General features: G+C 38.9%; 1 protein-coding gene across 1 annotated transcript; it reads right to left on the reverse strand.

The window, feature by feature from the left end:
• Positions 1-5,611: 5,611 nt before the first annotated feature.
• Positions 5,612-26,171, reverse strand: PPIL4 (peptidylprolyl isomerase (cyclophilin)-like 4). Its single transcript, XM_010288377.1, has 12 exons — positions 26,110-26,171; positions 25,962-26,026; positions 24,017-24,134; positions 21,927-22,069; positions 21,482-21,578; positions 19,899-20,015; positions 18,019-18,143; positions 15,685-15,751; positions 14,699-14,810; positions 12,996-13,092; positions 12,220-12,358; positions 5,612-6,036 (listed from the first exon to the last, which is right to left on the reverse strand). Exons 2-12 carry the CDS (start codon positions 25,994-25,996, stop codon positions 5,818-5,820), a joined length of 1,269 nt encoding a protein of 422 aa, XP_010286679.1. The 5' UTR covers positions 25,997-26,026; positions 26,110-26,171; the 3' UTR covers positions 5,612-5,817.
• Between the last annotated feature and the right edge of the window lie 697 nt (positions 26,172-26,868).

The following is a 26,868-nucleotide window of genomic DNA, read 5'->3' on the forward strand; positions in this document are numbered from 1 at the left end:
GAAAGAGCTGCAGTGGGAGAAGTTTTCAGATGAGAAGATCTCCCCACTAATGGATGTTCCTATGTTGAGCTGAAGACCGAGGATTTACTGGTTTGTGAAACAAGACAACCTTCACCAGAAAGAATAGTTACCAACCTCAAAGCAAGACAGCTTTGTTGTGGCAGCTCCTGGAGGCTACGGAGAGGACCAAGCATGACTATCAAGGAGGCTCCCTGTGCAAAACCACTTTCCTGACAGTGTTAGACTTTTGTATGGAAAAAACCCATTCTCTTGAAACTGGTAGTGTGGAACATCACAGGTGTTTTGGTCTACACACCCCAGTGAGCTATTTGCTTTGCTAAAGGAAACAGTCATTTACTGCATCGGCACCAGAGAAAAGCGTTATTACCGTCTTCCTCATCTGAAAAAGCTCACCTGCTGGGAAAATCAAACAGGTATAAAAATACCTGTTTGATTAAAATATAAAATACTACAGGTAGCTGTAGTATCACAGTGAAAATTCCTTAGCCCCTAACCAGTGGAAGACAGTCAGGATAAAGCAAATTTGCTTAATCAAATGCAGGTCTATTGCCAGGAATATTTTAAATAGTTCCTGGAGCTAACACATTCCCCATCCTGTCTTGAGCGAGAATATCTCCCTCTTGCCTTCAGCAAGGCTCGGGTCAGACCCTCAAGCCATGCTCCCTCAGTTCAATCTCCTGGTTCACCAAGAACAAGTCACCGCTACACAGCACGAGCTACACTCCCACTTTTAAATATTACTTTTACACACTATTAGGCAAAGTCTAGATATTTTCTGCTAGTGAAATTCTCTCCCTGTTGGAGACGCTGGAAATGTTGACTTGCAGTCAGGTGTTCACCCCAAAAATTTACACCGCTAACTCAACAGGTCCTGCTAGAATGCCGGATCAGTTATTGATGGGCAATCCTGTATTCAGGCTGGTAAAGAGCCAGTATCTGTAGAAGCGGTATTTTTACATGCTTGCCAAAACGACCTCCTTTCCCCCCTCCCCAAAACTATGCCACAGCAGCAAGCACTCCATCTGACCACAGAACAGGGAGAAAAAAGAACAGCTTTCAATAGTAGGGGCAATTGTAACTTCATTTACTTCCTGGAAAATTACAATCCCATCTTAAGATCTGATGTAGCAGGATCCCAACTTGTTTTTGCCTAAAATACCTATTTTTCCTCTGCCTTTTATATAAAAAGATACTGCTATTACTCAGATGTTTTCCACTAGACTTCTAATAAAAAGTACCTTTTACAGTCAGAAAGTCCCAAACAGGTTTCAAGTTCAAAGGTTTACTGCTGTTTAGCTTAAGATTTCAGAAAGCTTTTGGGACCGTCTTTCAGCTTCAATGATTTATCGTATGCTTGGAAGACTTAAACCTTAACACGGTTTACTGCTGCCTTTTAACACAACTACTGCGTTTAACCAAGATGCTACTGCCTTGCTCACTGAGAAAAAGCACATTCTGTCAGTAAGCAGACCAAGAGTTTTACACCAAAACGTAAGTGGAGCAAGTATTGCTACACCCTGTAGCAAGTGTTTACATAATTCTTAGTGAAACATCACATTTTTTCAAATTGCTTATACTGTCCTTCTGTATGCAACAGGCGACTGATAGAATAGGACTGGCATTGTCTGTGCTCTAGGAAGCTTACAAGCAGTACCTGTAATCCTGTTGTCAATAAAATACAAGATTTATATGAAAAAAATCAGGCTATAAGAGGGTGAGATGAACAAAGATAAGAGCAGCAACAGATTCAGAAATGCTTTTGAACTTGTTGAAAATTTTGAATGCAAGTTCTTAAATGTGCATTTAAAAATGCTTGTCCAAATAACTAGCAGGGCGGTGTGCTTTGTTTGGGTGGGGTTTTTGTTTTTTCCTTTTGACAAGTAGAAGGAAGCTTTACGTACAGAGAGTAAAGATTCTTGGCAGCACAGAAGCAGGGACACATGGCACGCTCCTCCATCCCATGCATGGGACTACACAGAACAGCTCATTCAGCTCACATCCCGAAGGAAGAGCAAACACACTGACGCACTGTGGGGATTTTGATGAAGGCGGCTACGTGTTGCCAGCTCCTTAAGCCACCCAGAGCACATCCCGGGTTTATGCTCAGGAAGTTTCATTAACACACTAATGATCTCCGAGAAAAGAAGAACAGCAAGAAGGCCAACGGCCATCAGGCAGAGCACACACCAGGATGAACGCAGGGTTATCATGAATCTTTTTGGGTAACTGCTTACCAGATCACCCATGCTGGAACACCAACCACTTTGTACAATCCTTATGCTACTTCTGCTGACTTGTCCGATGTCCATGGGATTGAAGAGAGAACTCTGTTGCAAAACCCTAGCCTATCTATCTCACTTGCCTTTAGTGCTTTAAGACCAGACTCCATTCATAACATGGTTTTGGCCAAGTCCACCACAAACCTGCAGAGAACTAAAGGAACTGCAACGCCTGACTACAAAATAGGTCTCTCAGCTTCCTCTTAGCCATGGGCTACAACAGTATAGAGAGTCTACACCGCATTTTTAAGTTGTTACAGAGAAGGGAATCCAATAGAAAACTGTAAGGAGACGATTTTTAAGCCTTTAATCTCTGAACAGAGAACCTAAAGCACGAAGAGTTCCCCTTCAAAGAGGCCTCAGCTAAGTCAAAATGAAGAAGCTCAAGTTTCTGCTGCAACATTTTCAATGTTATTCTCAACATTATAGAGGAAGGTGGGTTTTTTTGTTACACATTTTGTTTTTTAACTATCACAAGCACCAAAGGTCAGTACTGAAACCGAGGTTGGAGATAGCATTGACGAAAAGGAAATGAGGATAAGGGAAGTGCGAACTCTTATTAGAGCAAAACAAACCAACTCTTCAACTACCGGATAATAAAAAGTCCTGTCTGCTCCAACACCTCTGGCAGGACAGGAACAGGAGGAAATGGTTGTGGTTTCGGCTGACCATACGGCTCCTTCGTGTCGTTTCCAGAAGAACCACATGTACACAGCTGTAACTTCCGATGACTGTAGCAGTAAATCCCACTCAGAGTGCTCAGCACCTCATGTATGTACCAGGTGAATGGCGATCCCTCCACCGTGTTAGCAGAGTAGCCCAGAAATTCAGTCTTATTTAGCAGTACCTGAAATTAAGAACCTACCTTCAAACAGGGAGCTTTTATGCTGTCACCTAATTTTTGAATTTCAAAGTTTTAGCTTAAAAACATCCATCTGGAAATACTGGATACATTTTTAAAAGCACTAAAGCATATTGAAAATCTGTGACTTTAAACCTTTTGGATGTATTTATTTTTTAACCCTTTAACCTGAAGACTCTTTGGCCACCTATGCAAATTGACTACTTACTTCCATACACTACTCCTATAAATATTCAGTTCTTAAGCATTTATCTGTTGTGAGGAAAAAAAAAGCCATTTCTGCTGCTGAGGAGTGAGCACATTGGACAGAAATAGGATGTTTGTTTTTAAACATCAAGTTCTGTAGGTCCCACAGGTGGCTGGGGACTAGCTGAAGCCTGGGAATGTCTGCTGAAACTCTTCACGCTGTTGAGTCACTTTTCTCTCTCTCATAGAGGACCTCCAGCATTGAGCAGGAATCCAGCTTTTTCTCAGGGTGGAAGCTTTTTTCCTTCTTTCTACGACTGCTGTCTCCTAAAAAGCAGCAAGAACTTAAGTGCTTTAGCATCTCCACATCCTTGTCAAAATTGGCCAGTTTTTTGCATGTTAAAAATGGGCCATGGAAAAGAAGAACTGAGGACAGTATGGCAGTGCAAACCTTCTTTCCTTAACAAAGCAGGCTAAAAGCAGGAAGAGCTAGAGAAAACCTACTGCCTCAGCAGCTCTACTCCAAATGCATCATATCCTGGTCTAGTACAGTTCTTTCGAAGTTGTCTTACGCCCAGTCTGAAGGCAGAAACTTTCCTTAGGGGAGCCGTAGGCTCCCCAAAGACTCCAGGAGCAGGCTTCCTGTTTATTCCTCCTCTGGGACAGTGGGCCCTGCTTGCTTAGGCTCTGCAAGGACTGCACAGCCCCTGCAAGTCCCCAGTGGTTTAGAAACGTTTTGCTGGGACACAGTTACGGAAATGCCGGATTTCTAGTTCCATGCTTTGAAGCACACAAAAGTTAGAGAGCTTCAGCAAAAGGCAGCATCTTAGCCAAATGCTCTTAATCTTTAACAAATCGAGGGCAGGGTAGATGTCATGTCGCTGGAAAGCGCATTCCTGTAAACAATACCCTGGCTATCCTTTCTCAGCTTGGGTCTGGATATTCTAGGCATCTGGCCTGGCCCGCTTAGTCAGAATTTTCTGCCACGGGGTAAACAGCTGCTTTTGTTCCTTCAGTATCAGCCTTCCCACAGAAGCCTCTTAATCAGAAGTTCACTTTCTGCATACAGTCCATTCAAATGCACTAGCCAGGCACAGCCACTGGCCCTCCAGGGCACAGTAAGTTGCCGCAACTCTTCTTGGCTACCTTAAATTTTAGCTTTGTCCTACAGATCACATTCCAGTGAGAGGTACAAAATCTTATTACATATTACAATCAGACACAACAGCAAATATTACAGAAAAATCACAATTGCAAAAGAAAAAAGTTAAATTTGTCCATCAAAGCAGACTGCCTCCGAGCCATCACACATTCCATGCAAGGGAAGAAAAGACAAATGCTATTCCCGATGTCTCCCCTCCCCTCCCGTCCCCGAGAAATCTCTCCTCCTCTGGAGAGAAAGAGGAGGACATACATATTCTTAAAATGTATGCATACTGGCTAACACTGTTTAAACTACAAGGTCTTGTTTATCAGAGCAATCCAGACTTTTAAGACCCTGCCAACTTTCACTAAGACCCAAGCTCCGATAACATCACCTGCATTCCTTTGTAGATGAAGAGTTCTTAACTGACCTACTTCTGCCATGAAACCTGAAAATTAATCCCATCTAGGCTTTGGCAAATACAATGCAAGTTACAAATTCTGGTTTTCTGCAGATTCTGCTAGTGACTATTTTCTCCTTTCTTCCCCACTCAACATAACCTGCCTGACATCATAGCAGCTGGATCGCCCTGACATTACAGAGGGCCCAGGTGGGCCAAGTATCAAGTGAATCTCCATTTTGAGAGGCATACTCCAGCAGTGCCACAACACCAAGGTACTCGTGTAAATAAGTGAGCAAGTGTGTGCTATTTATTTAGTACGGTGCAGCACTCCCATTGCCCTTGCAAGTGGCACAGCAGTACTTCAGTGCCTTTAGCCACTGCTGCACAGTGGTGCCAGCAAATAGAACTGACAGGATTGAGCCAGCCAGAAGCACTTTATTTTAAAGGAAGGAAATAGTTTTGAGTATTCATATACAAATGGTATCTGCCCACTTTCTAGAAGAAGTGTGCACAGCACATTTCCGTCTCCCCAGGTCTTCTATCACATTCATTACCATAGCGTCTGAAAGTGCAAAGAAATAAATACAACCTCCTTGTAGAAAGGAGGTACATCCTGCAAATCTGTTGACAGTGGAGAAGGGCAATTCACTTGTCAGCGCATGCTTGTTTCCAAAAAGCTTTATAGAACTTTCCTTATCAGAGACTCAAACCATTTCACTAACGTGAAATACTTTATTGAAACAACCTTTTTGGAATCAAGGCTTACTCTGACAGTCATACACCGTGCATTCATAGAATTGTACGGCCAAGCTGCCAATAGAAGGCAACTGCTTTTATCCAGTAACTGTACATCCATTTGAAAGAATGTTGGAAATGCTAGAAGAAAACATATTTTAGTTCCCATCTCTCTTTTCCTTGTCCTTCATCTGTATTTGGACCTCTCTTTGTCTTTTGATTTCTTAGGACTTCTGCTTCTGTCTGCTTTTTTATCCCAGTCTCTTACTCGGAAGTCATCTTTGTATTTGTCTCTCTGTTTGCTGTAAGTGTCTCTCTCTTGAGATCGGCTGCGACTCCGATGCCTGTCTTTCTTCTCACTCTTTATCTTCTCTCTACAGCGTTCTCCGTGTTTTCGATCAGAATCCTGTTAAAGGTATTGGATAGATATGCAGTTACAGACAAAAGAGGAAAATACACAAAGACATGAAGAGAATTAGAAAGAGTCAAGCATGGTTGGTTCCTTAGCTAAGGGTGGTACTACCTGAAACAGATCCACATCTGTGATAATCTGAAAAAGGTAACACATAAAAAACTCCTGTTGTAACTATACGAAGAAGATAAGCCTATAGCTTTTGTCAGCCTTTATGGAAAAAAGCATGGCTGCCAGGCACACTGCTACTTTATTTCCTAAGGAGCTTTAGCAAAAACTGGTTATATCAGGGATTCAACTCAGATTGATATTACCAAATTCTTCATAAGCATCACACAAGCTTCTAAGTTAGATTTGCATTTTGACTTCTTATCTAAGCAATGGAGGTATTTCGGTCATGGGTTTTGGTTCAAGGCATTCCAGTGCTATGAAGATGCAGAACACTTTTTAGGATTATTACAGGCAGGTCTTTAGTGGCCTAAATTCTAGGCTTTGGAAAAAATGAACACCACTGTTAGAAAGACCAAAGCTGCTTCACTTCCTTGAAGCTAGAAGTCCAGAAGAAAAGGCAACATGGAGAATCCGATCCTTTTAAATGTACAGTCAAACAATAGTAAGGTAATGAAAAATTAGTTGTATTTTGCAGGCTCATGGGTATGACCCATACAGAAAACACATGAGGATATACGCAAACTCTAAGGAGTACAAGTCTAATTTAAAATGGCCTATAAAGGAGAGACCAACACTATGCACTACAAGTGGTAACAGTGTTTCAGCAGACACATAAAAACTCTCTAAAAAAATGATGCAAGTTCAAGTAGTCAAAAATGAGGAAATTTTTAATTCCCCTGACTTTCTGCATATTGTCAATCAAGAATGCTGACTGAGTGGCTCAGCACACAGAATGGATTTGCTCTGGAGAGAAATGAGGTTTATATTACAAAGGAGGAACTGCTGTCAGTAGAACACCTGCTTCACTTGTTGCACTAGACAGACAGTATGAAACCACTCAGACAGTGTATTAGTAAATGAAGGAAAGATGGCTTAAGTACCCAGATTGTGAAATGCCACACTAACAAGATTGTGGCACAGCACATGCTAGAATGAATGTGTGGAGACACCAACACCTGTACAGGCCACAGAACCACAGCAATTTTAAAAGTAAAGATCACTTAGAAAGTTGCCATTTCATTTCAAGGAACTCTATAAAGATTTTCTTAATACACAACACTGAGTTTTGATATGTGAACTCCTAACATTTTCAAGCACTGCTAAAAACTATTTTGATCTTATTCAACTAAGATATACAGAGAAACAAAATACAAGAGGAGCTTCAGAATCCTGCAGAAAGATACATATACAACTTGCTATTAAGAAGGTGGTTGACACTTTTTTTTTAAAGGTATGATCACTTGAAAGTTTAGTATCTATATCCTCTAGTGGACAGATACTGTTTTATGGGATTTTAATAACACCACTATTAAACACAGATCATTATGAACTATGAAAAATGTCTGCATTAAATTACACAGTATTTCTTTCTTGATTTCTGATATGATTTTCATTTTTCTGAATATGTACTCATGACAGTAGCATTCACAATTGTATGGCTAAAGCCTATACTGCATGTACAAACAAGCAAACTTTAGAAGACTACGGAAAAAAACACTACTCAAAGCAGAGCTTTCATCCAGAAAGGCAGTGATCAGGATGGTTCCCAGAGAAAACACCACCTTTAGAACTGCGTAAATAATGCTGAAATACTAGAGTTAAAATAAGCAACTTAAACCCCCTGGACCAACACACACATCAATAATCACAGATTTTATCTTTAAAAAAAAAATTCTGCTACTGCTAGGTACAGTAATCTCACTGGTGGCCAAATGCTTATTCCACATCTTTACTGTCAAACTCTACAGATTTTAAAATTTTAATCCATCAAAAACAAGTGGTGATTCCAGCTATTTATAAGAAGTTTGTCTCTTCATCTCCAGAATGATACACAACCTTATTACTCTTGTACCCAAAAGCCTCAGCCTCCATCCATGTTTGAACAAGACAACAGGTTTCAAGGCCCTTTGTGGCAGGGCTTGAGTAAGCATCAGAAGATGGACAGACCGGTGGTGGAGTACAGAGGAACAACACAAAAATATTGGCCAGAAAACCAGATGGCGGGCTTGGTGCACTGCTGCCTTCTAGCTGGTTTGTTGCTGAAGTTTCCTTCCAGCACAAGGAAAGCAGAACAGCTCTCAGTTGAAAAATTCACCAAGCCAACACTGGAGACAAGCTACTGGCCAAGTCAGGACAGGGAACAGGCTCGTGAAGACTTGAAAGTGAAGGCAGCCTACATTGAATCCCATAGAAAAGAGCAATTTGCTGAAAGGATTAAAAAAAGTCATATGAGCATGGAGCCACCTCCACAGAAACATTTAGGGTATAGGTGTACAGGGCAAGTCTGAAAGTGCCACAAAAAGGTCATCACTAGCTAATATGATCACAGTGTAAAGAAAAAAACATGTAGTAATTTGAATTAATAGAATGAATTGCATCTCAGTTACCCCCCAAAATCAGTTATGTTTCCCCTTAAACAAGATTTTACCTTTCAAGTCTCTGGCACAGAAAATGTCAATTTCTTAAGCACTGTAAGTTACTAAAAATAATGGTATTTTGAAATAAAACCTTTTATGCCCTATCGAAGTCAGAAACATGCTGTTTTCCTACTGGAAGAGGAAGAAAAAGACTCCTACTTAAAAACAGGCTCTCTCCTACTGCTGAGTCTAGATTTCTTAATCCAGGATCTTACCAGTCAATGAGTAAGTGACGATCATCCCAATTCTTAATCCAGCACTGTGTTGGTGAACCCATGAGGAAGGAAATATGAAAAGAAGGAAAGACACTCCTCTGGAAGTTCATGGTTGGCTTTGCCAAAAGTAATAACTTGCCAAACTGCACTTGCAGGTAAATCAGCTAGAGACACCATGACCACAGAAGCAGAACAAATATGCCACTTCTACATACATGAAGCACACTAGTTAAAGGTTAAAAGGAGCAAACAACTAGAAACAGCTTTTTCAGGAAGGAGATTTTGATCAAACTTGACCCTGAATATAAAGAGAACAGTGCCCAATAAGCAGTCGGAGCAGGAAATTAAATCCAGAAAAATCACTATCTTTGTCAAAACCATGCACTACAGAAAACTGAAAGTCAGGCAGCCCCTATGTCTCACAAAAATCCATTGAATAGATTATACTCCTCCACTGATCCAGTTATCTTTAAAAACAAATAAATAAATAAATAAAAATCCAATGAACCAAAAAACACAGAGAAAACTGGAAAGGGAACAAACTCATAATATAGATCTCATGCAGAAGCATGACCTGTATTCAAAAATAACTCTACCAAATCCTATTCACAAACCCACATAGTAGTGCAGCCTCCTGCTCCAGACCCACATCCTGTTACTTACTACAATCGAGCCACAACACTGTACCTCTTCTACCCTCTGGAATCAAGTCAAACAGCACAAGATTCAAAAATATATTCTTAAAACATCAACACACAGGCTGAAGATTAGGAAACGGGTGTCAGACTAAGAAAAGGATGAGTCAAAATATTAAAAAAAAAAGGGCAAGCCAAAAAAACCCCCAAACCCAGCCAGAGAACAGAAAAACATCATCATGGAAACTATTCAGAAAATAAAACCCCTTCAGTCATAGCTGGAGCTGCTAGCACAAACTGCAGTTACAGTTGCCGGAACTTCCCATTACAAGATCCTGTTCTCTGTTAATTAAAATGTCTGCCACCCTAGGGTCTCAGGGTGGAAGTTTATATATGAAGCATGGCTATTGTGGTCTTTGGCCAATTAGCTGTTGAAGGTCTGCTGATGTTTCGTTTTAAAGTTCTTATCTCAAATATATTCTACTATTTACAAAGCAGGGTTAAAGAAAAATGCTTTGTTTGCCTATACGAAAAATGCTACCATTCATCAAAAAAGTTTCCCCACTGTTACGCTTTGTGCTGATCTCAGTATATTACGCTGAACATACTCTGCCTCAAGAACATTCCTCCTTCCCCGGTTCTTGTATGCGTTCCCCAGATTATGCCCAAATTACAAATTCTAAAAAAACCCAAAACACAAAAAAACCCAAAACATTTTGTATATGCTAAACAGGATTTGTCAGCTAAACTGCCTATAGATTTCACCTGGAAAGGGCCATGCCCAAGACACACACTGAATCTCTAAATCAGACTGAGTACATACTGCTCAGTATGTACATACTATACAGTACACATAGTATGATAGTCTATAGACTATCTACACATACTATGTGTACTGTATAGTATGTACATACTGCTCAGTATGTACATACCATACAGTACACATAGTATGATAGTCTATAGATAGTCTATAGAATAGACTATTCAAGTACAGACACAAAGATTCTTCCCATGAATTCATTTTCACAGCTCCAAGAGGAAACTATGTTGCTTGCCGTCAGAGAAGAGAAGTAAGCCTCCAACCTGTGGTTTTGGGCATAAGAAGGCTAAGCTGTTTACACTGAAATGGTTAAAGGTGAGCAACAGAGAGGAAAACAGTGGGAAAGAAGATGATACCAGAATACAGAAGCAGTTGATAGAGGAACAAACCACAACAGGAGCAGGTGACTGTATCACAAAAAGATATAGAAACACAGAAGAGATCAGAGTCAAGCACTAGAAAATACTATTTTCCAGAACCTGGAAATAGCACCAGGAATCTGTCTGTCCTCATGTTTTCGGGCTATGAAATCCATGGCTAATGTGTCTTGTGGTCCCCCTGTAATAATTATGACATACAGAGGTTAACAGCCTATTGCTGCCAGTATTTGCTGTACCACCTGCAGGGGTGGAGACATCTGAATGATGTAAAAATGTTCTCTGCTAACGCATCACCAACCAGTTCCACAGGTGTAATTTCTGAATCATCAAGAACAGAGACTACTTCCACAATCTGTTTCAAGAATGTTAAAGCAACAATGTCAATCAGCCAAAAAGACAGGAGAAAGTCTAAACCAACATTAGTTTAGACCTCTTACATGTATATGCTCTGATCGAGACTCCAGTTATCTGAACGGGTCCTTCCCCTCCACCCAAAGGATCCCAACTGAATTGGTATACAGTGACAACAAGACTTGTACCATGAACGAGCGATATGGCTTACTGGTGGCACTGAAAAAAATTCCTTGCTAACATTCATGAGAAAAGTTATTTTTTAGCATCACAACAAGACATGATGCAATGGAACAACGAAATTATGTATACTCTCTGTACACAGAACTTAAGGCAGTAATCGGAACTCATGCCAGGACAATGGGTTTATTTACTGTGGCTGGAACCTTATCACTTTCTGCAAAATTGCTAGAAGACAGCTTTGTTCTCACTCATAAAGCTTGCATTGTTAAAATACCGGGGTTTGGGTTTTTTTTCAGCTTAGCTCAATTCTCCCTAATGCTCGCACTTCAACAGTGGTTAACCCTCCACTTTATCATCACAGACATTGTTTCCATGAAACATCAATATGTTGACTATACCAAGTACACAGAAATGTGAGAATGCTGACCTGACAGGCTGCAGTGGAACTAAAGACAGAACTGTCTTCTGATGATCTCCTCCACAGTTTGAGTCTTACAGCACCGTATGCTTGCACAATACAGACGCATACAGATTTTACAAAAATGCTTCCAAAACAGTTAAGGAAAAATAAAAAAAGATAATGCAAAGAGACTGTGTTTCTGACTCCATATGGGAAAAAGCCAACACATACTGGTCTGGCAAGAAAATGAGAAATAGCTTGTATTCATGAAATATGATTAGCTACTAGTTTATGATTGAGAATATGTCAACAATGGGTTCAAAGTGCTAAAGATCTCCTACTTTATGAGAGGCTACATTGCCTCTTTAGGATGTTTTGGCAAAAAGCCATTCAGACATGCCTGGCTTCAAAAGTCCAGGAAGATTTGGAAAGCCTTTTCCACAACCAAATACTAGTATCAGCCTTCTTTAAATTTAAAACTGCTGTTATTTTACAGGACATTGCATGCCATGTCCTCAGTTCAATGTCAGACTTTTTTTTCCCTGGCTTCTGTTATTAGAAGAACCATAAACAGGTATAAAGTTAATGCGCAAAGAGGTTAGTACCTTAGATTTTTTGGTCCTCTTGTCATCCTCTTCATCTTCAGAGTGGTGGTGCTTTTTCTTTTTTTGTTTTTTAGCCAAGTGTGACTGACTTGTTCGAGACTCTTCTATATCCTCATCTAGCACAAGGTCATACTTGGCACTGACAGTGTTCGTTAAGGACAGATCTGTTACTTAGTATCAGTAAATAGCAGAACATAAAAGCTCACAAAGCAAACAAACTCCTGTTTATCAGACCAGGGTTTACCAAGACTTACTATGTATTTCAGTCACAGCAGGATCATACACACAGCTGAAATCAGCTGCGCTAAAATGACTAAATTCTGTTCTGTCAAACAGTATAGCCAGGTCCGAATTTTCCTTTCTTTTCTGCTTGTGAGTATCTGAACAAGCTACGGTCTTATCTTCTTGCATGCTCACCACAAGCAAAGTAGAATCACAGAGCATGATTTAGTTACCACCATGGTCTCATTTTGGATGCAGCACATCCCTTGTGAAACTACTTAAAACTCTGTTATGCCACATTTTGTTCCAGGACTTGGGAACATCATTTACCTGCACACAACATGGAAGTGAAACAGCACATTCTGATTTGACTAAATTTATCAAAGTCATCAAAGGAAAAATGCAAAATGCTTAATTCTGCCTCAAACACCAAATCCTTATATGGAGCAGCAGCAAAACACCCATTTGGCAAGCTTTAAGAATAAAAAGTATTTTCTGGGCTATCTTCATAAACTGTACTTAGTGCAAAAACACACTTGACCAGAAAAGGATACTCCTGCTTTGGTTTTACCTTCTCTTTCAGAGCAAGTTTTGAAGGTTTGTCACGTTCCTTTTCATACTCTTTGAAATCTTCCTTGGTATACCGCCCACCTGCCCATAGAAAAATATATTCAATTCACTCCAACTAAAAAAACAACCAAGATCAACACCTATCACTAAGTTCTGCTTATGAATTTAACCATACAGATATTCACAGAAGGATACAATTCCAGAAACAACACTGGTGTCTAGGTAGAAAACTGCAATATTAACTGGCTAGAAAAAAAAGAGTAGGACAAGATGTGATTGTCTGTCCTTCCCTTGCTTGCAGATCCCATTAAACAACATACGGCTTTCTCCTCACTCATGTTCAGAGCAGACAACATATGAACAGGATCACAAAGCAGGATTTAGCAACTAGTCCCACTTTTGATTACAGGTCCTATGTCACACTACTTAAAATTCTGTTACCATGAAAGCCTACAGACTAGTCTCATTATTAAATGACTTTTTGCTCTGGGTTGCACAAAGGGAGACCCCTGAAACAGCTACAGCTTAGGAATTCAAACATAAAACTATAAAAAAATTGTCATGTCTTGATTTAAAGAGGGGCATGATAGATTTCGTTTTCCATCCATTGACTTGAAAGTACAAGCTCACAGATTAATAAATTATTCTACAGCAACGTGCTGCCATCTCACGGTCATGCTTAAAACTGCAATATTAACTGGCTAGGTGGTCAGAAACAGCTACTGAAGGTGGAAGGACAACACTTCCCCTAGGTCATTTTCAGGGTGCCATATAAGCACAAGATGACAGTGTATTTAGCTTTCCAACATTTAGGACAATTTAGATCAAAGTTACCCAGAAAAAGAAAAGTTTTCCATGTAGTCATTTAGCACAGAATTCACTGCAGAGCATGGTATAGATTATAAAGTCATCTCGGCTCTGTGCAGGACAAGTTCTAGTACCTCAGTGTCCATGACCAGCCCTCAGCCTTAAGAAATCATATGCAAACAATTAAAGGCTGACTGCATTTTTAGGCGAAGACACACAAGAACATTACCACTGCCATGCACAGTCACCTCTCCAAGTCCAGTGTTTTCCTGATGTCCCCAACAACTAAATAATCACTGTATTCACCTCTCCCACCATCTTTTTCCTCCCAGAACATCCTCAAACATCTGAAATTGGGTTTTATAACATATAGCCTGCTGTACAATATGCTTGACCTACAGGAGGTGAAGAGGGGAAATCCCTGACCTGAATACTGACTTTTTCTTGTATACACCCAACTGTCATACAGTGAATAAAGAAACAAAACTAGAAAGTAACAATGTATTGTCATATTATTTTGCTCAGAAGTAATATCAAAAAACATCACTTTTAAAGCTTGAAAGGAATAAATTATTTACTGGCAAAAATACATCTGATAAAAATGCAATCCATGGCAATGGATTATTATGGTTAATTATGGTTATTACAATAATTGTGGTTAATATAAAAGTAGAAAACCCTTCTACTCTTTCCTATGGAACAAGTGAAGAGAAGAGCTAGCAACCACATTGCTCTATTTACTACAGTACCAGGAAAATTTATATGCCTGAAGATGAGATGATTTAAGCTCATAACAATTGCTTCTCTTTATATAATATTTAGAGCTTTGAAGTCATGGCTTATTCAGTTACGAGGGTTAAAGAATCACAGGTGTACCTACCTTTTCCCTTCCACTTAATCTTCGCAACAGACTGGCTAAAATCCACATGTATCCGCCTGTCATCTATCAGCACATTGTCCATTTTGAAGTAGGCTTTCTCACAGTCTTCCTCCTGATATTAGTATTTCCAGAAAATTCTGAGTCACTATTATTTCATAGGAATATTCAATGAAGAGCTCAAACACCAATTCAACTGCTTAATGGCATACATTTTTTCTAAAATTGCATAAAGCACAGCAGTTCTTGCATTATGCCATTTCACAAGAAATAGTTATGCTTTGTCCGAATGTAAACATTTCAAATTCCACTTCTTCAGTTCATTTCACTACTTTAGAAATTTGCCAATCCAGCTCTGTGTTTGGCACATGTAATTCATGTAGAAAAACAAGGGAAAAAAGGGCAACAACTCATAAAAGCTCCATTTTAAGTACTTAAGTAGGCTAAAGAAAAGTGAGAACATTTTTCCAGTGTTTTCCAGTTTCCCTCACAGATTAAAGAGGTTAGTAGATAGGAACAACAAACTATGCACCATCAAGAGAGCTTTTACTATCAATCTCGCAGTAAGAGCAGCATGTTGATAAAGCAAGCATCATTTACAAGCCCAATATAGGACACTATTTTACACACCGATCTACCTTCTTTCATATACCCTCCTCTCTTTATGCAGCATGCCTTCTTCTTATCCTAGCATTCCCTTCTTTAACTCCTCAAAGTCCTAACGTGCTCAAGGCGGGGGGGGGTGTGAAACGCTCTCCTCCCACTGGTTTCAAGACAACCTAAGAAGAACCTGTTTGTATTGCTTGGTTGAATAGAAAAAGTCTTAAATGTCTGCCTCATTCAGGACCTATAGCTTCTATAACTAAGTCAGTAAGAGAATATATTAGCCAGCCCACACTTGAAGATTTTACTGTTTTTCCTTATTGGAAGTATGCCAAAAATGAACTTTTATAAGCAGAATCTACATACAGTATACCTAAATAACCTACCTTTTCAAACTCAATGAAAGCATAACAAAGAGATTCACCAGTCTTCCAGTCTCTAATCACTTCACAGCTGAAAAATTGGTATGAAATTAAAATGTCAATTACAAGATAAGATAGGCAAGCAATGCTTAAAAGGGAGAATAACAGTTTAAAAAAAAGAACAAACCAAACACAAAAAAAACTTTGAGGGTATTATAACACTTGATTCAGAGACCCCTTCTGATGTGGGGGTTTCTTCACAGAAAAAAATGCATGTGGCATTACTTGAGTAATTATTACACAACTCACAAGTCGTTAACATGAAGTGTAGAACTAGGGATGAATTTCTGATTAATGAAACAGAATTTGTTTTCCAATGCTACTGTTTGCTATTCATTTTTTGCATTTCACTAATGCAAGATGAGAAACTTCACATTGTGTTTTCTCAGTCATTTTAAGGAAAGTTTAAACAGACATCACATGACAAACTCTCTCTTCTTAGCAAGCACCTCTTTAGCAACCATCTTCTACCAGGCAGTTCACTGGGCAAAAATAAGCAGCCTAAACTATTGAATCAGTAGACTCAAAATGGGAATAATACCACATAGCATCGGTATTACCAAACTCCTGTATACGACATGAGAATTCTGACTACAGGACATTAAAGGAGGTCAGACAGGCAACAAGGGCAGGAAATGTGGTATTAAGGTGAGATTTAATAAGGTGAGATCTCCCCCAGGTATACTGAAGAAATGACAAATCAGGATTAGGAAACACAATCCAAAAAATGATCAAGATCAAAAAAAAAAAAAAAAGGCAAAAAAAAAGAAAAGACGACAAGGCTATTCAGACAAGCTATATGAATTCTTTGCAACAGTCATCAGCAAAGAAGTAGGAAGGACACTCTTGTGCCAAAACTTCCTTTGTGGATTATTCAGACAATCTGTCAGAAAGCAGGAAGACTGCAGAAGAGGTACTGAACAAAGTGACAGAGGGGAAAAAAAAGTGTAACAAATCCCTAGGACATCCAGAAATCATGCTGGAGTTCTAAGAGTGGCAAACACGATGCCAATTTCACTCACACATACAGTCTAGTGAAGGATCTGGCATTCTGCAGGCCACTATGCTGATACTGCACAAACTGCTAGAAACTCAACACAGAACAGAGTTAGCATTCATCTGAATACAAAGGACGTACTCAGGACCATCTGAATAAACCTAAGTGAAGTCCTCTGAAAGTCAATATGCTTAGGTGTGATGATGATCTATTTGATACAATCTTTTGAAATCCCTCTGGAAATTCTAATAAACTTTTGGGGAAACTAAGCAGCAATGGCATAAGAAACATCTTTGCATTGATAAACAGATGAAAGACCAGGTAAGAGTGAACAGTCTTTTCTCACTGCGGAAGTAAAGAGGTCAGCAGTGGAGTTTGCTGATGATACTAAATTGTTAAAGGTGTCAAGAATAAAGACTGAAAAAAAATGCAGAAAGTTCTTAGGAGACCAACCGAACAAGATGGCAAATGATGTCCAATGTAGATAAATGCAACAAGAGGAGCATGGGGGCAGGAATCCTAATTGTGCACTGTAAAAAAAAAAAACTTTAGCATTAACTAGAAAAGGAGTTGAGATCAAGGCAGAGAATACCACTGTGCCACTGTAAATTTGTAATTTCTTTAATATATGTGCAGTTCTGGTCCTCTCATGTTGAGATGAAAACAGAAAAACAGAAAAAAGTTGAGAAAAAGGAAACAAGGTAAGGAAAATTCCTCTACAAAGCATGAGTATGTAAGGCTAGTGCTCTTAGCAAGAAAAAGATGTCTTTGGGGTATAGGCTAGAGAGGCGTAGGAAAGTAGATTTCACTGCCCATCATGCCTTTTGATACCAGTACTAAGAGGAATCAACTGAAACTAGGAGCCATGTTCAAAACTGAAAAAGCCACCAGGCATGAGGAACACCTTAACAAGTATATCAGATGCCAGAAATGTTTGTTGCTTTATCTCAAAACCATACATATTCCCATGAAAAAGAAAATCCCAGAGACCGTATCTAGCTCATGTAGCATCTGAGATAAAACTGCTGAAAGGAGGGAGAGGACAGGGGGCTGGGGAGAGTATCACATGCTCTCCTTCTTCCTACACATGGTTTTAAGTGAAAGCCTAAGGGAAAGGATACTCATCTAGCCAGAACTGACTTTGTATCACCATTGTTGTGGTCTCTATCCAAATATACACAGGCACAGGATAAATCTCCAGAGATGCCACAATACTACTGAACAGCCAAACCTAGAGACTGGCGGGAATCAAGTTCAGTTTCAAAAAAGGAGGCTTTCTTTTTTTATTTTACAGTAATTACCTTTTAATGGGACCAAAACGTGAAAATATTATCTCTAGGTCTTCATCTGTGGTCACAGGATTCAGCTTACAAACAAACAGCACATTTTCTGGTGGCTTGACCTCTGCATCTGGTAAGTCTCCCACCTGTGGCATACAGAAAAAGACTTTCATCACTTCTGTCTAAAGTTCTCTACATTTTATTGCCACAAGCACACTGGCAACACATCTTTAGGATGATCTCAGACACACTCCTATCAAAAAATCAAAAATTAATAAAATATTTTTTTTCTACTCAACACAAAAAAAGTTGTTTCCACAGCACCTAGCAATTATTATCTATTTGCAATTCCACCACCAGGACTTCATGAAAGTCACAAATACTTTCTACCTTGCTCTCCCTGTTCATAACATAACAAACACACAGTTCTAAAAAGTGGAAGCGTACTTGTAGAGCCACTCTGCTATAAAAATAAAAATGGACTAGATCCATTCCTTTCCTTGAAATCTGTCAACAGCTTGGATAAGCTTAAATTTAAGATAGCTTAATGAGGATGAGAAGTTACAATTATACAACTTTGTTCAGACAGACAGAAGGAAGAAACCATTCATGCTTCCTAAGAAACAACACTTGCTTACAGCACACACAGCTTCAACATTTGCAACCTTTGATCAAAATTCCCATCCTCAAACTAGCAAATTAAGTTACAGAGGAAAATGCAAATACACACACCTCCTCCTGTTGAATTGTAGCACTTCTTTTTAAAACCTGAACAAAAGACTAGTGATGTTTAAACAATTTATCTTTTACATCATATGCTAATGAAAAGGTAAAGCATATTAGTTTGATAGCAGAAAGAAGCAAAACAACACAAGAAGCAGATTCCACGAAAAAGAACACAAAAGGAGTTTAAGCACATGACCCTCTCGGAGAAGTTTACTGTTTTGACTAAAGAACAATGGAACTACTAGTTGGTTTTTTTTCAAATTGGTGAAACTAGCAGTATACCTAGTTTTTCATCTCTTCAGCTTATAGCTTCCTATTGCATACTACCCAGCAATACTCACAGAAAATGACTGCATTGGCTCTCATACCCCACTTGCCTTTTGTAGCTAACCTTAACTTTAGCTGGAAAACAGGTGATCTGCCCCACTGCTGCTGCAAAACAAGAGCCCACATCTGCAGATCTTCTGCAACACTGTGACCACATCTAGACTGACCTTGGTATGCATTAGTGTCTGGTGCAAACTATTCACCATAAATTTTAATTTGGTAGTTATAAACAAGTGTGATGGATTCACCCACCCTTAAACAGCGCGTATATTGGGGTTTTTTTAAAGAAAAAAAAGAAAAAGACTTCAAAGCCTATTCACAATTTTTGTTGCTATATGGAGTTTACAACTGCCAACAGTTACCAAACATTATATTTAAGAAGGAAGAACATGAAGTTAACCAATGCTAAATTCAACTAATCCCACAAAAGGAAGACAACCGTTATGTATATGAATAATGCAATCTCAGTGCCACTATATGCACCAAGAAGAGATTACCTCAAATTAGCTCAGCTCTCCCCAACACATGCTGAACTTTTTCCAGGATTAGTGATATTCAGCAGCATATTATGTATGTTACATTTTTTAATTGGATGCATTTCTAGCGAGTTTTTATAAAGCTTCCATTGGTCCAATGAAATACCACCAGTTTTATCAGGAAACCACCTCCAGTGCTCATGCTCAATCCTTTCCATGGTACCACAGACATTTTAACAGCACAGATTCTGAGCCATGACATCATCATCAGATAAGCAATTTCAAGATAAATAGTACATATCCTCCTAAACTCAATATAACATGCAAACACATGGAATAACATCTAAAAGGTAAATACAGAAAGGTGTTCACCATTTCCAGAAGAATGGCACGAGTTTTTGCTTCTTTTTCTGCCTGAACTTCTTCTATTTCATCTGCAGACCGTCCTTTCAAGTCATCAATTTCTTCATCTGCTCCTATTCTGCCACTCTGAAAAATGAAGGAAAAAGGTATTTATTACTAAGCCATGGCCAAAAATTCTTTCTAACTTTCCAAATATGACCTGGATGACCTCCCCTCTCACTCTCCAAGACACGACAAATGCTTAAGCACTGTATCTCTGCAGAACCAGGCTTTCGCTCTGTTCTTCCCACTTAGTTTTTAAAAAAAAAAAAAAAAAAAAAAAGAGCGCGCAAGAGAGAGAAATTATCCTCCTCATGTGTTTCAGGCACTATGAACTATGTATGAATTTTCAGGCCCAATCTGAACCATATTCATTTATATATTCTAAATTCTTTTATACTCCCATCTCATACTCAACATCTCACCACAAGTGTCAACTCATTTCTAATCTAGATAGCTTCTACCAGAAATGAAGATAAGGAACACTGCAAACATCTGTGGTGTCTAATAAGACTCAAACATTAAATATAGTATATCACAACAAGAATTTTTACACATCTACATCTAGGCAGGATTTGAGGTTTAATTTTTTCTCCTCATCAGCATCTCTAGAATGCTTCCTTTCTTTACAGAAATTTCTACACCAAAAGGTATATCTTCAGACAGGCTATGGGAGAAGAAAACTAAGTATAAGCTTTCAAATCTCTATGCAGTTGGCAGTGAGTTATTAAACTCCTTATACCATTTAACACATGTGAAGGTACATCAAGGATTAACCACAGTGCAGGTGTACTATGAAAGCCTAATTCCAAACTTGTAATTAGATCTATTAAGCTTAAAAATAAGCAATAGTCTCTCTAGTCAATTTATTAATTGCTTGAAACAACTGTTTCCATACCAGGAGATAATCTTATATAACAACTTTCATAACTGCATGCTATGAGTAAGTCACGAATAATTACTATCATATTTTCAGCAAAATCCTTCTATTTGATCACATACACCACAACAGTATGCATGCTTGCAGATCTAACTCACAAGAATGACCGAGATTACTTCCACTGAAACACACACTATTTAAAAGGAAAACAGCAGTAAGCACTTTAATATTAATAAATATATTTCGTCTTCCACCAGGGCATACAAAAACCCAGTAATGCCAAAGGTGAATATTCTGAATGTTCTGCTTAACTGCGTTGTAATTAGAAATCCAAAACATGGCCTTCTGACCTACCTCCACCATAGTCACAAGGGAGAACACGCAAGTCACCCTTTTATCCCTTTCCTGAAAGATTTAGCAGCCATATTTGATTAAACACAGCAACAGCCCCAAATAACAGACGAGTATCTGACATACCAGAACTCAAGCTGGTGTAGAAGAGCATCTCTTCTGCTCCTATGCTAAAATGCGTAGTTCTTTTAGGATATAGATTTGACGGACAAAGTCTTAAAGATATAATTCTTATTTTGACCAAGTCTGTGCTGGCCACTAATAGGGATAAGTTTATTTATTTCTTCCAACCTTTCCCCAAGAAGCTATCATAAACACTCACATCTAGCTGTTCCTTAGTTGGTTCTGGTGAGCGATCAGGAACAGACAAGCCAGGTGGATCTTCAAATGGATCATCTAAAATTACTGTATGATTTATCCTTATGAAAAACAAAGTCAAGACCAGCATCAGTCACATGCAAATAAAAATCTCTTTACCCAAGTAACAGGAAACCAGCCCCACTGAGTCTCAGTTATATCCCAAACAGCCAAATATACTGCATGCTTGTAATTACTGGTATTGATGCTTTTGTAAAGGCAACACAGTTGCATGTTTTCCTGTTTATTTTAGTACCTGATTATTTTACCAATAATACTGGAATAAAAGAGTGTTTAAGGTATCATGTACAGGTCACCTGACATCACTATATTAATCTAGTTTCAAAAAAACTATTAACTTGTTTAATTATAATGTATTTCTCAGAAAGGGAAGTTAAAAGCAGTCGCACCTGATATCTTGATATGGGATAAAATCCTTATCTACGAAAGTTTCATTAATTGTTTTCAATACATCCATGCCTTCTGTCACTTCTCCAAATACTGTATGCACACCATCAAGGTAATCCAGGTTTTCCCCTGTAGTAATAAGAAACTAGAAAAGAAGATACAAAACCAGTTAACAGTTAACAGAAAAATTCAGGGCTTGAGTTTTACCTCAGGAGAGATACAACTCTCACTGAAATCAGGGGGGAAAAAAAAAAACCCTTCTCCTGACTTTCGCAGGAGAAGATTAGTCTTCCATCAGCTCTGAGAACACGGTGAGCCAACCTACAGCTCACAGCCACTGCCTGAGGAAGAGAGGCTCTCTCATACAAGTCTCCCTCTGCACAACCTTGCAGCTCCGGCTCATTTCACCCTTCTGTAAATTGACATGACTCAGTAACCTGGCAGAAAACCCGACCAGCAGAGGAAGAGCAGATAGTTATCTGCCAGGTAGGTTTGTTGAGCAAGATCATTAAAGGATGTGACAGGCATCACAGCTGATGAAAGGGAAAGGACAAAAGAGCAAGTCTACCCCTCCAGGCAGCAGTGAGCCATGCTCAAACCACCTGTTCATCAAACCGCATTCAGCAGGTGCATTTTCACAATTTTGGCAAAAGCTTCCACAGTTCTACCTTAACCTGCTTCTATCCAGACTTCTTTTTCTTCCTTCCCTCTTATCACAAACCCTTCTCTCCCAAAAAACAGGATGCAGTAACACTGAGAGAACTAGAACACAGTAGCACTGACTTAGACCAGCTTGAACCAGCGCTGAAATGTATCCTAACACAAACAAGGTGTTCCACTGTAGGGCAGAACTGAAGCTATGAAAATTGATAGTAATGGAACACTGGGTAACAAATTAAAGATGGAGGACACTTGGTAACGAACAAAGGAGAGAGACGCAGATATGCACAAATAACACAACCATTACATCCACGCTTTACTATCTGACTGGTAACATCTCATCCCTCATTCTCTGCAACACAGTTAAGACTGGTTAGTATCTGGTACAGGTTGTGCTAAGCTACATTATATTTGTAAACCAACTCCACATAATTGCTTACTGGAATTTTTCTTTTCCAAGGAGGCAGCTGCAATAATGTTCCTGGGAACTGCATTCATTCCCATATGCCTGTGTATAAGCTAGCAGGCTGCATTCTTAAATGTAAATATATGTCATCTCTTCTTCTTAAACACCCCAGCCACCCAAACGATTTTATATACACAATGCAGGGAAGTAGCAATATTAAATCCACATTATTACGAGCTCTAGCTGGGATAAAACATATTTTTTTTAAAAGTGCTCTTCCAGTATTAAAAAACCCCTCTTTTAAAAATTAAAACATATTACAAGTGAGGCATTTTAATATATAAAAGTGACAGTGCATCTAAAATAATAATTTAGAAATAATACCATTTCATGATATTAGAGCTTTAAATATACCTACAGCAAAAACTTCGTGCACATGAACAGGGAACAGCAAAGGAAAAAACAATACTTTCAAAAATCGTTTTATAGCAGTACTGGGATAAAACTGTAAACTTACATTGTATTATTAATGCACACTTTTATGTAACTATACAGAGGAAACTGTGGTATGATTTCAGTTTCCAAACTAACATGAAGCTATAACCAGAAAGTTTTAAGGTTATTTTAAAACCCAATTTCCTTACTTTTCACTTCCATTTAACTACAGGATTTTATCCTGCCCATTCTACACATTAGCAAAATCACATCAAAGTATTAACAGAAATGAATAAACAAAGGCAAAAAATAGAGGACTGAATTCTAACAAATAAAATTTATCTAGGGCAGGATTTGAATCTGAGCATTTTAACCTCTTTCTTGTCTGAAATCAAATATCCATTGGCAGCTGGGACACCATGCAAAATACTTTATTCATTTATGGCCATTTTTTTACAAGCCTTTTGACCGTATTACAAGATGATGCTCTTGAGAGGACACTGTCATTGTTATGCCTCTTTTGTAAATTCAAGGAATTTTCACTTTAGTTACTTAGACGCGGACCAAGGCTTTCCAACACTGCATGCTGACCTGTGATCCATGCTGATCACTGCCATTGTTCACCATTGACACGGTTCCCTTTTTCTTGTGCTTTATTCTTGGCACTTTTTCTGCTTCAAAAAATCTAGCTTGATCACCGTACAGTTGACTGAAAATATATGTAACAAATGTGTTACAAGACAAAGAAATTTTAAAAAATTAGATTAAAAAATGTTGTGAAACAGTAAATAAAACATCTTAAAAATTTTTACATTGGCATTCAAACAAAACCAGAATTTACATTGCATCCATGCACATTTTTATGGACCTGTACAATTACATGATTCACTTTATATTACAAGGAACAACAGATTTTTCTCTGAGGCATTTCACTGCAGGTTTTGGTTGGGGGGCGGGGGGCAGTACCTGTATGTTTTTAAATGCAGTATATAACATTTTTCTAAGGCATGAAGCAAATATGTATTTTGATAAGTAGGTTCTGTAAAAATAAGTGAATCCACACTGTAAAAATGTAATAATTTATGTCACAAATTTCTCTTCCAAGATAAATGGAAAGCCACTAAATCTATGTGTAGACTTAGTTCCTCACACAGACGGGACTGTATATAGCAATTTGAGATACACAGGATATGGCAAGTTGTTAAATTATTTTCATTTTTTGAAGTCTAACCCTGATATCACTCATTTTGTCTCACTCCATAACTGACAAAGGCATGCTCAATACACACATTTGCCCAAATTTAAGGACAGAGTTCCGTCTGAACTCATTTTGCTAAGCAGGTATAAGCCTCTATCAAGAGAGGATTCAAATTAAACTCTGTCTGCATCAGTTTCCTGGGTAGCAAGAACAGAAACTCCAATTTCATGGACTTCAGCAGTAATGAACAGGTAGAAAAGACAAAGTGCCATTCTCCATGCTAGTGGCAGAACAGTATCTGCCAGTCTCTCATTACACTGCACTTCCCTGTCTGCCATACCAAAGAGCCTCAGAAGACCACTCCTTATAAAAGGGCAAACTATCAAAATAAATTTCATCTACCTGTGCACAGAGACAGCTCACGTCTGGCAACTTTGCCTACCTAGACTTGCCTCTGCTTAGCACAATTATACTGCTTCCAGGACTTCCACAGGATCACCAAAGTGGTGATCCATCTATCCAGGTTTTCAAGGACTTGTATTTAAGAGGCTCTGACAGACTAGCAAAAGTATTACTTACAAAAAATATTGGTCTAGCAATACTATCTCCATTCAAACTGAACTATTTATCTCTGTATACTGCATTCCCCAGCACTCCAGGTTTAGTTCTGCTCTGCAATTTTAATTGTACTTTTAGTAACTATTTCAAAGGAATCATATAGAACATATGCACTTCGCTAACTTCAATCCTAGCTGTTTGAATGACTTCTTCCAACTTTTATGTGCACGACTGCTGAAAGCATCTTAAACAAGGAAGAAAAGTGATTTCCTTATACACATTCAACACGACTAAAATGAACGCAAGTAAATTTTTAGAGCAACAGGATTACTTTCTTATACAGAGAGGAAATTAAGTACAGCCCCTATATTCCCCTCCCACTCAATTAAATGCATTTTGTTACAAAAATAAAAGTAGTAACAAACTGCTAATGATTTTGCCTTCTACAGAGCACTTAGTTACAATAATTCTCTTAAAAACCCAAACTTACAGTTATTTGCTAACTTTTAAATAAACAGAAATTTATGTACAACTTGTTAGTTGTAACTTCGTTTCTAAAGTCAGAGATAGCATACTGTCCAGAAAAAAAACCCTGAATGGCCAAAGGCAGCATAGGAGTTAAAAACCTATTCAGGTATGACAACCAAAGAAGCTTACGCATCAATGCTTTTACTTCCCATCAGTAATTCTGTCCCAAGAGAGCTGAAGACAACCTAATCGGAACCCCTATCCTCCTACACAACTTCTCTGTCGAATAAGTAACACAGAAGTTTTACTTACCAAAATATGGATTCCCCTCCGCGGCCAGTTCCCATGGGGTCACCGGTTTGTATAATAAAATCCCTCTGTCACAAAGCAGAATACATAAGGTATTGCTTTCACGTTTGTGAATTTAAACCAACAAAAATAAGGAATTGAGAATACTCACCTGCACATTATAAATAAGACAATAGTTGTAGTACTTGACTTTGCAGAGCTTCAGAAAATTCAGACAAGCTGTAAGAAATTATACCAACATTTACTAAAGAAAACCACGGATATAGTAAGTATAGATATAACAGATATCCACTCCAATGTGTAGAAAAGTGGTTTTGGAGCAGATTGTGTTAGGACTTAACCAACGTACAACCTATAAACGCTGTGAGAAATACTTTAAGAGGTAACACTTCCTCCCTTCCTAACGTCTACCTCTAGTGATTCAGAGAACCCTAAATACAGCGGCATATACAGTAATACGTATTTCTTCTCCCCACTTTTTTTACAAACACCTAAGAAAGAAGATCACAGTTGCCTTTTGATTGAGAATACATTATCCTTTCTCAGTTTTTTGAATAAATGTGCATTACGTGTATAATAAACGCGTAATAAAATTAAAAAAAGAATCCGAACTTCCCAACTGCACTTGATGCTTGCAAGCACTTCAAGCACATATATACCAGCCCGCGGGGACCGCTGACGGCCACGGAAACCCTGGCACTCATTTGGATCTAACCCCAGGAGTGCGGCCCGACAGGACAGGCCAAAGCCAGGGTGGGCGAAGGTGCGTTGTTGACTTCAAACCACACGTCTAAAGACTGCTAGCCTGAGGAGGCCGCGCCGGCGGCCAAACCTTCGGTTGCGCAGCCCCAGCAAAGGGCCCGGCTCGCCGCGCCGCGGGGAGCCCAACGGCCCAGCGGCCCCTAGCCCG

Source organism: Phaethon lepturus, unplaced genomic scaffold (genome assembly GCF_000687285.1).
Source record: "Phaethon lepturus isolate BGI_N335 unplaced genomic scaffold, ASM68728v1 scaffold39115, whole genome shotgun sequence".
Classification (NCBI taxonomy): Eukaryota; Metazoa; Chordata; class Aves; order Phaethontiformes; family Phaethontidae; genus Phaethon; species Phaethon lepturus.

Coding starts and splice junctions, on each gene's coding strand:
- PPIL4 (XM_010288377.1), bottom strand. CDS start 25,996: ATGGGAACTGGCCGCGGAGGGGAATCCATATTTTG. Junction 12,359..12,995: donor AAGGTAAAACCAAAGCAGGA/GTATCCTTTTCT, acceptor GAACACTGTCAG/TGCCAAGTATGACCTTGTGC. Junction 6,037..12,219: donor AGAGGACCAAAAAATCTAAG/GTACTAACCTCT, acceptor TACCTTTAACAG/GATTCTGATCGAAAACACGG.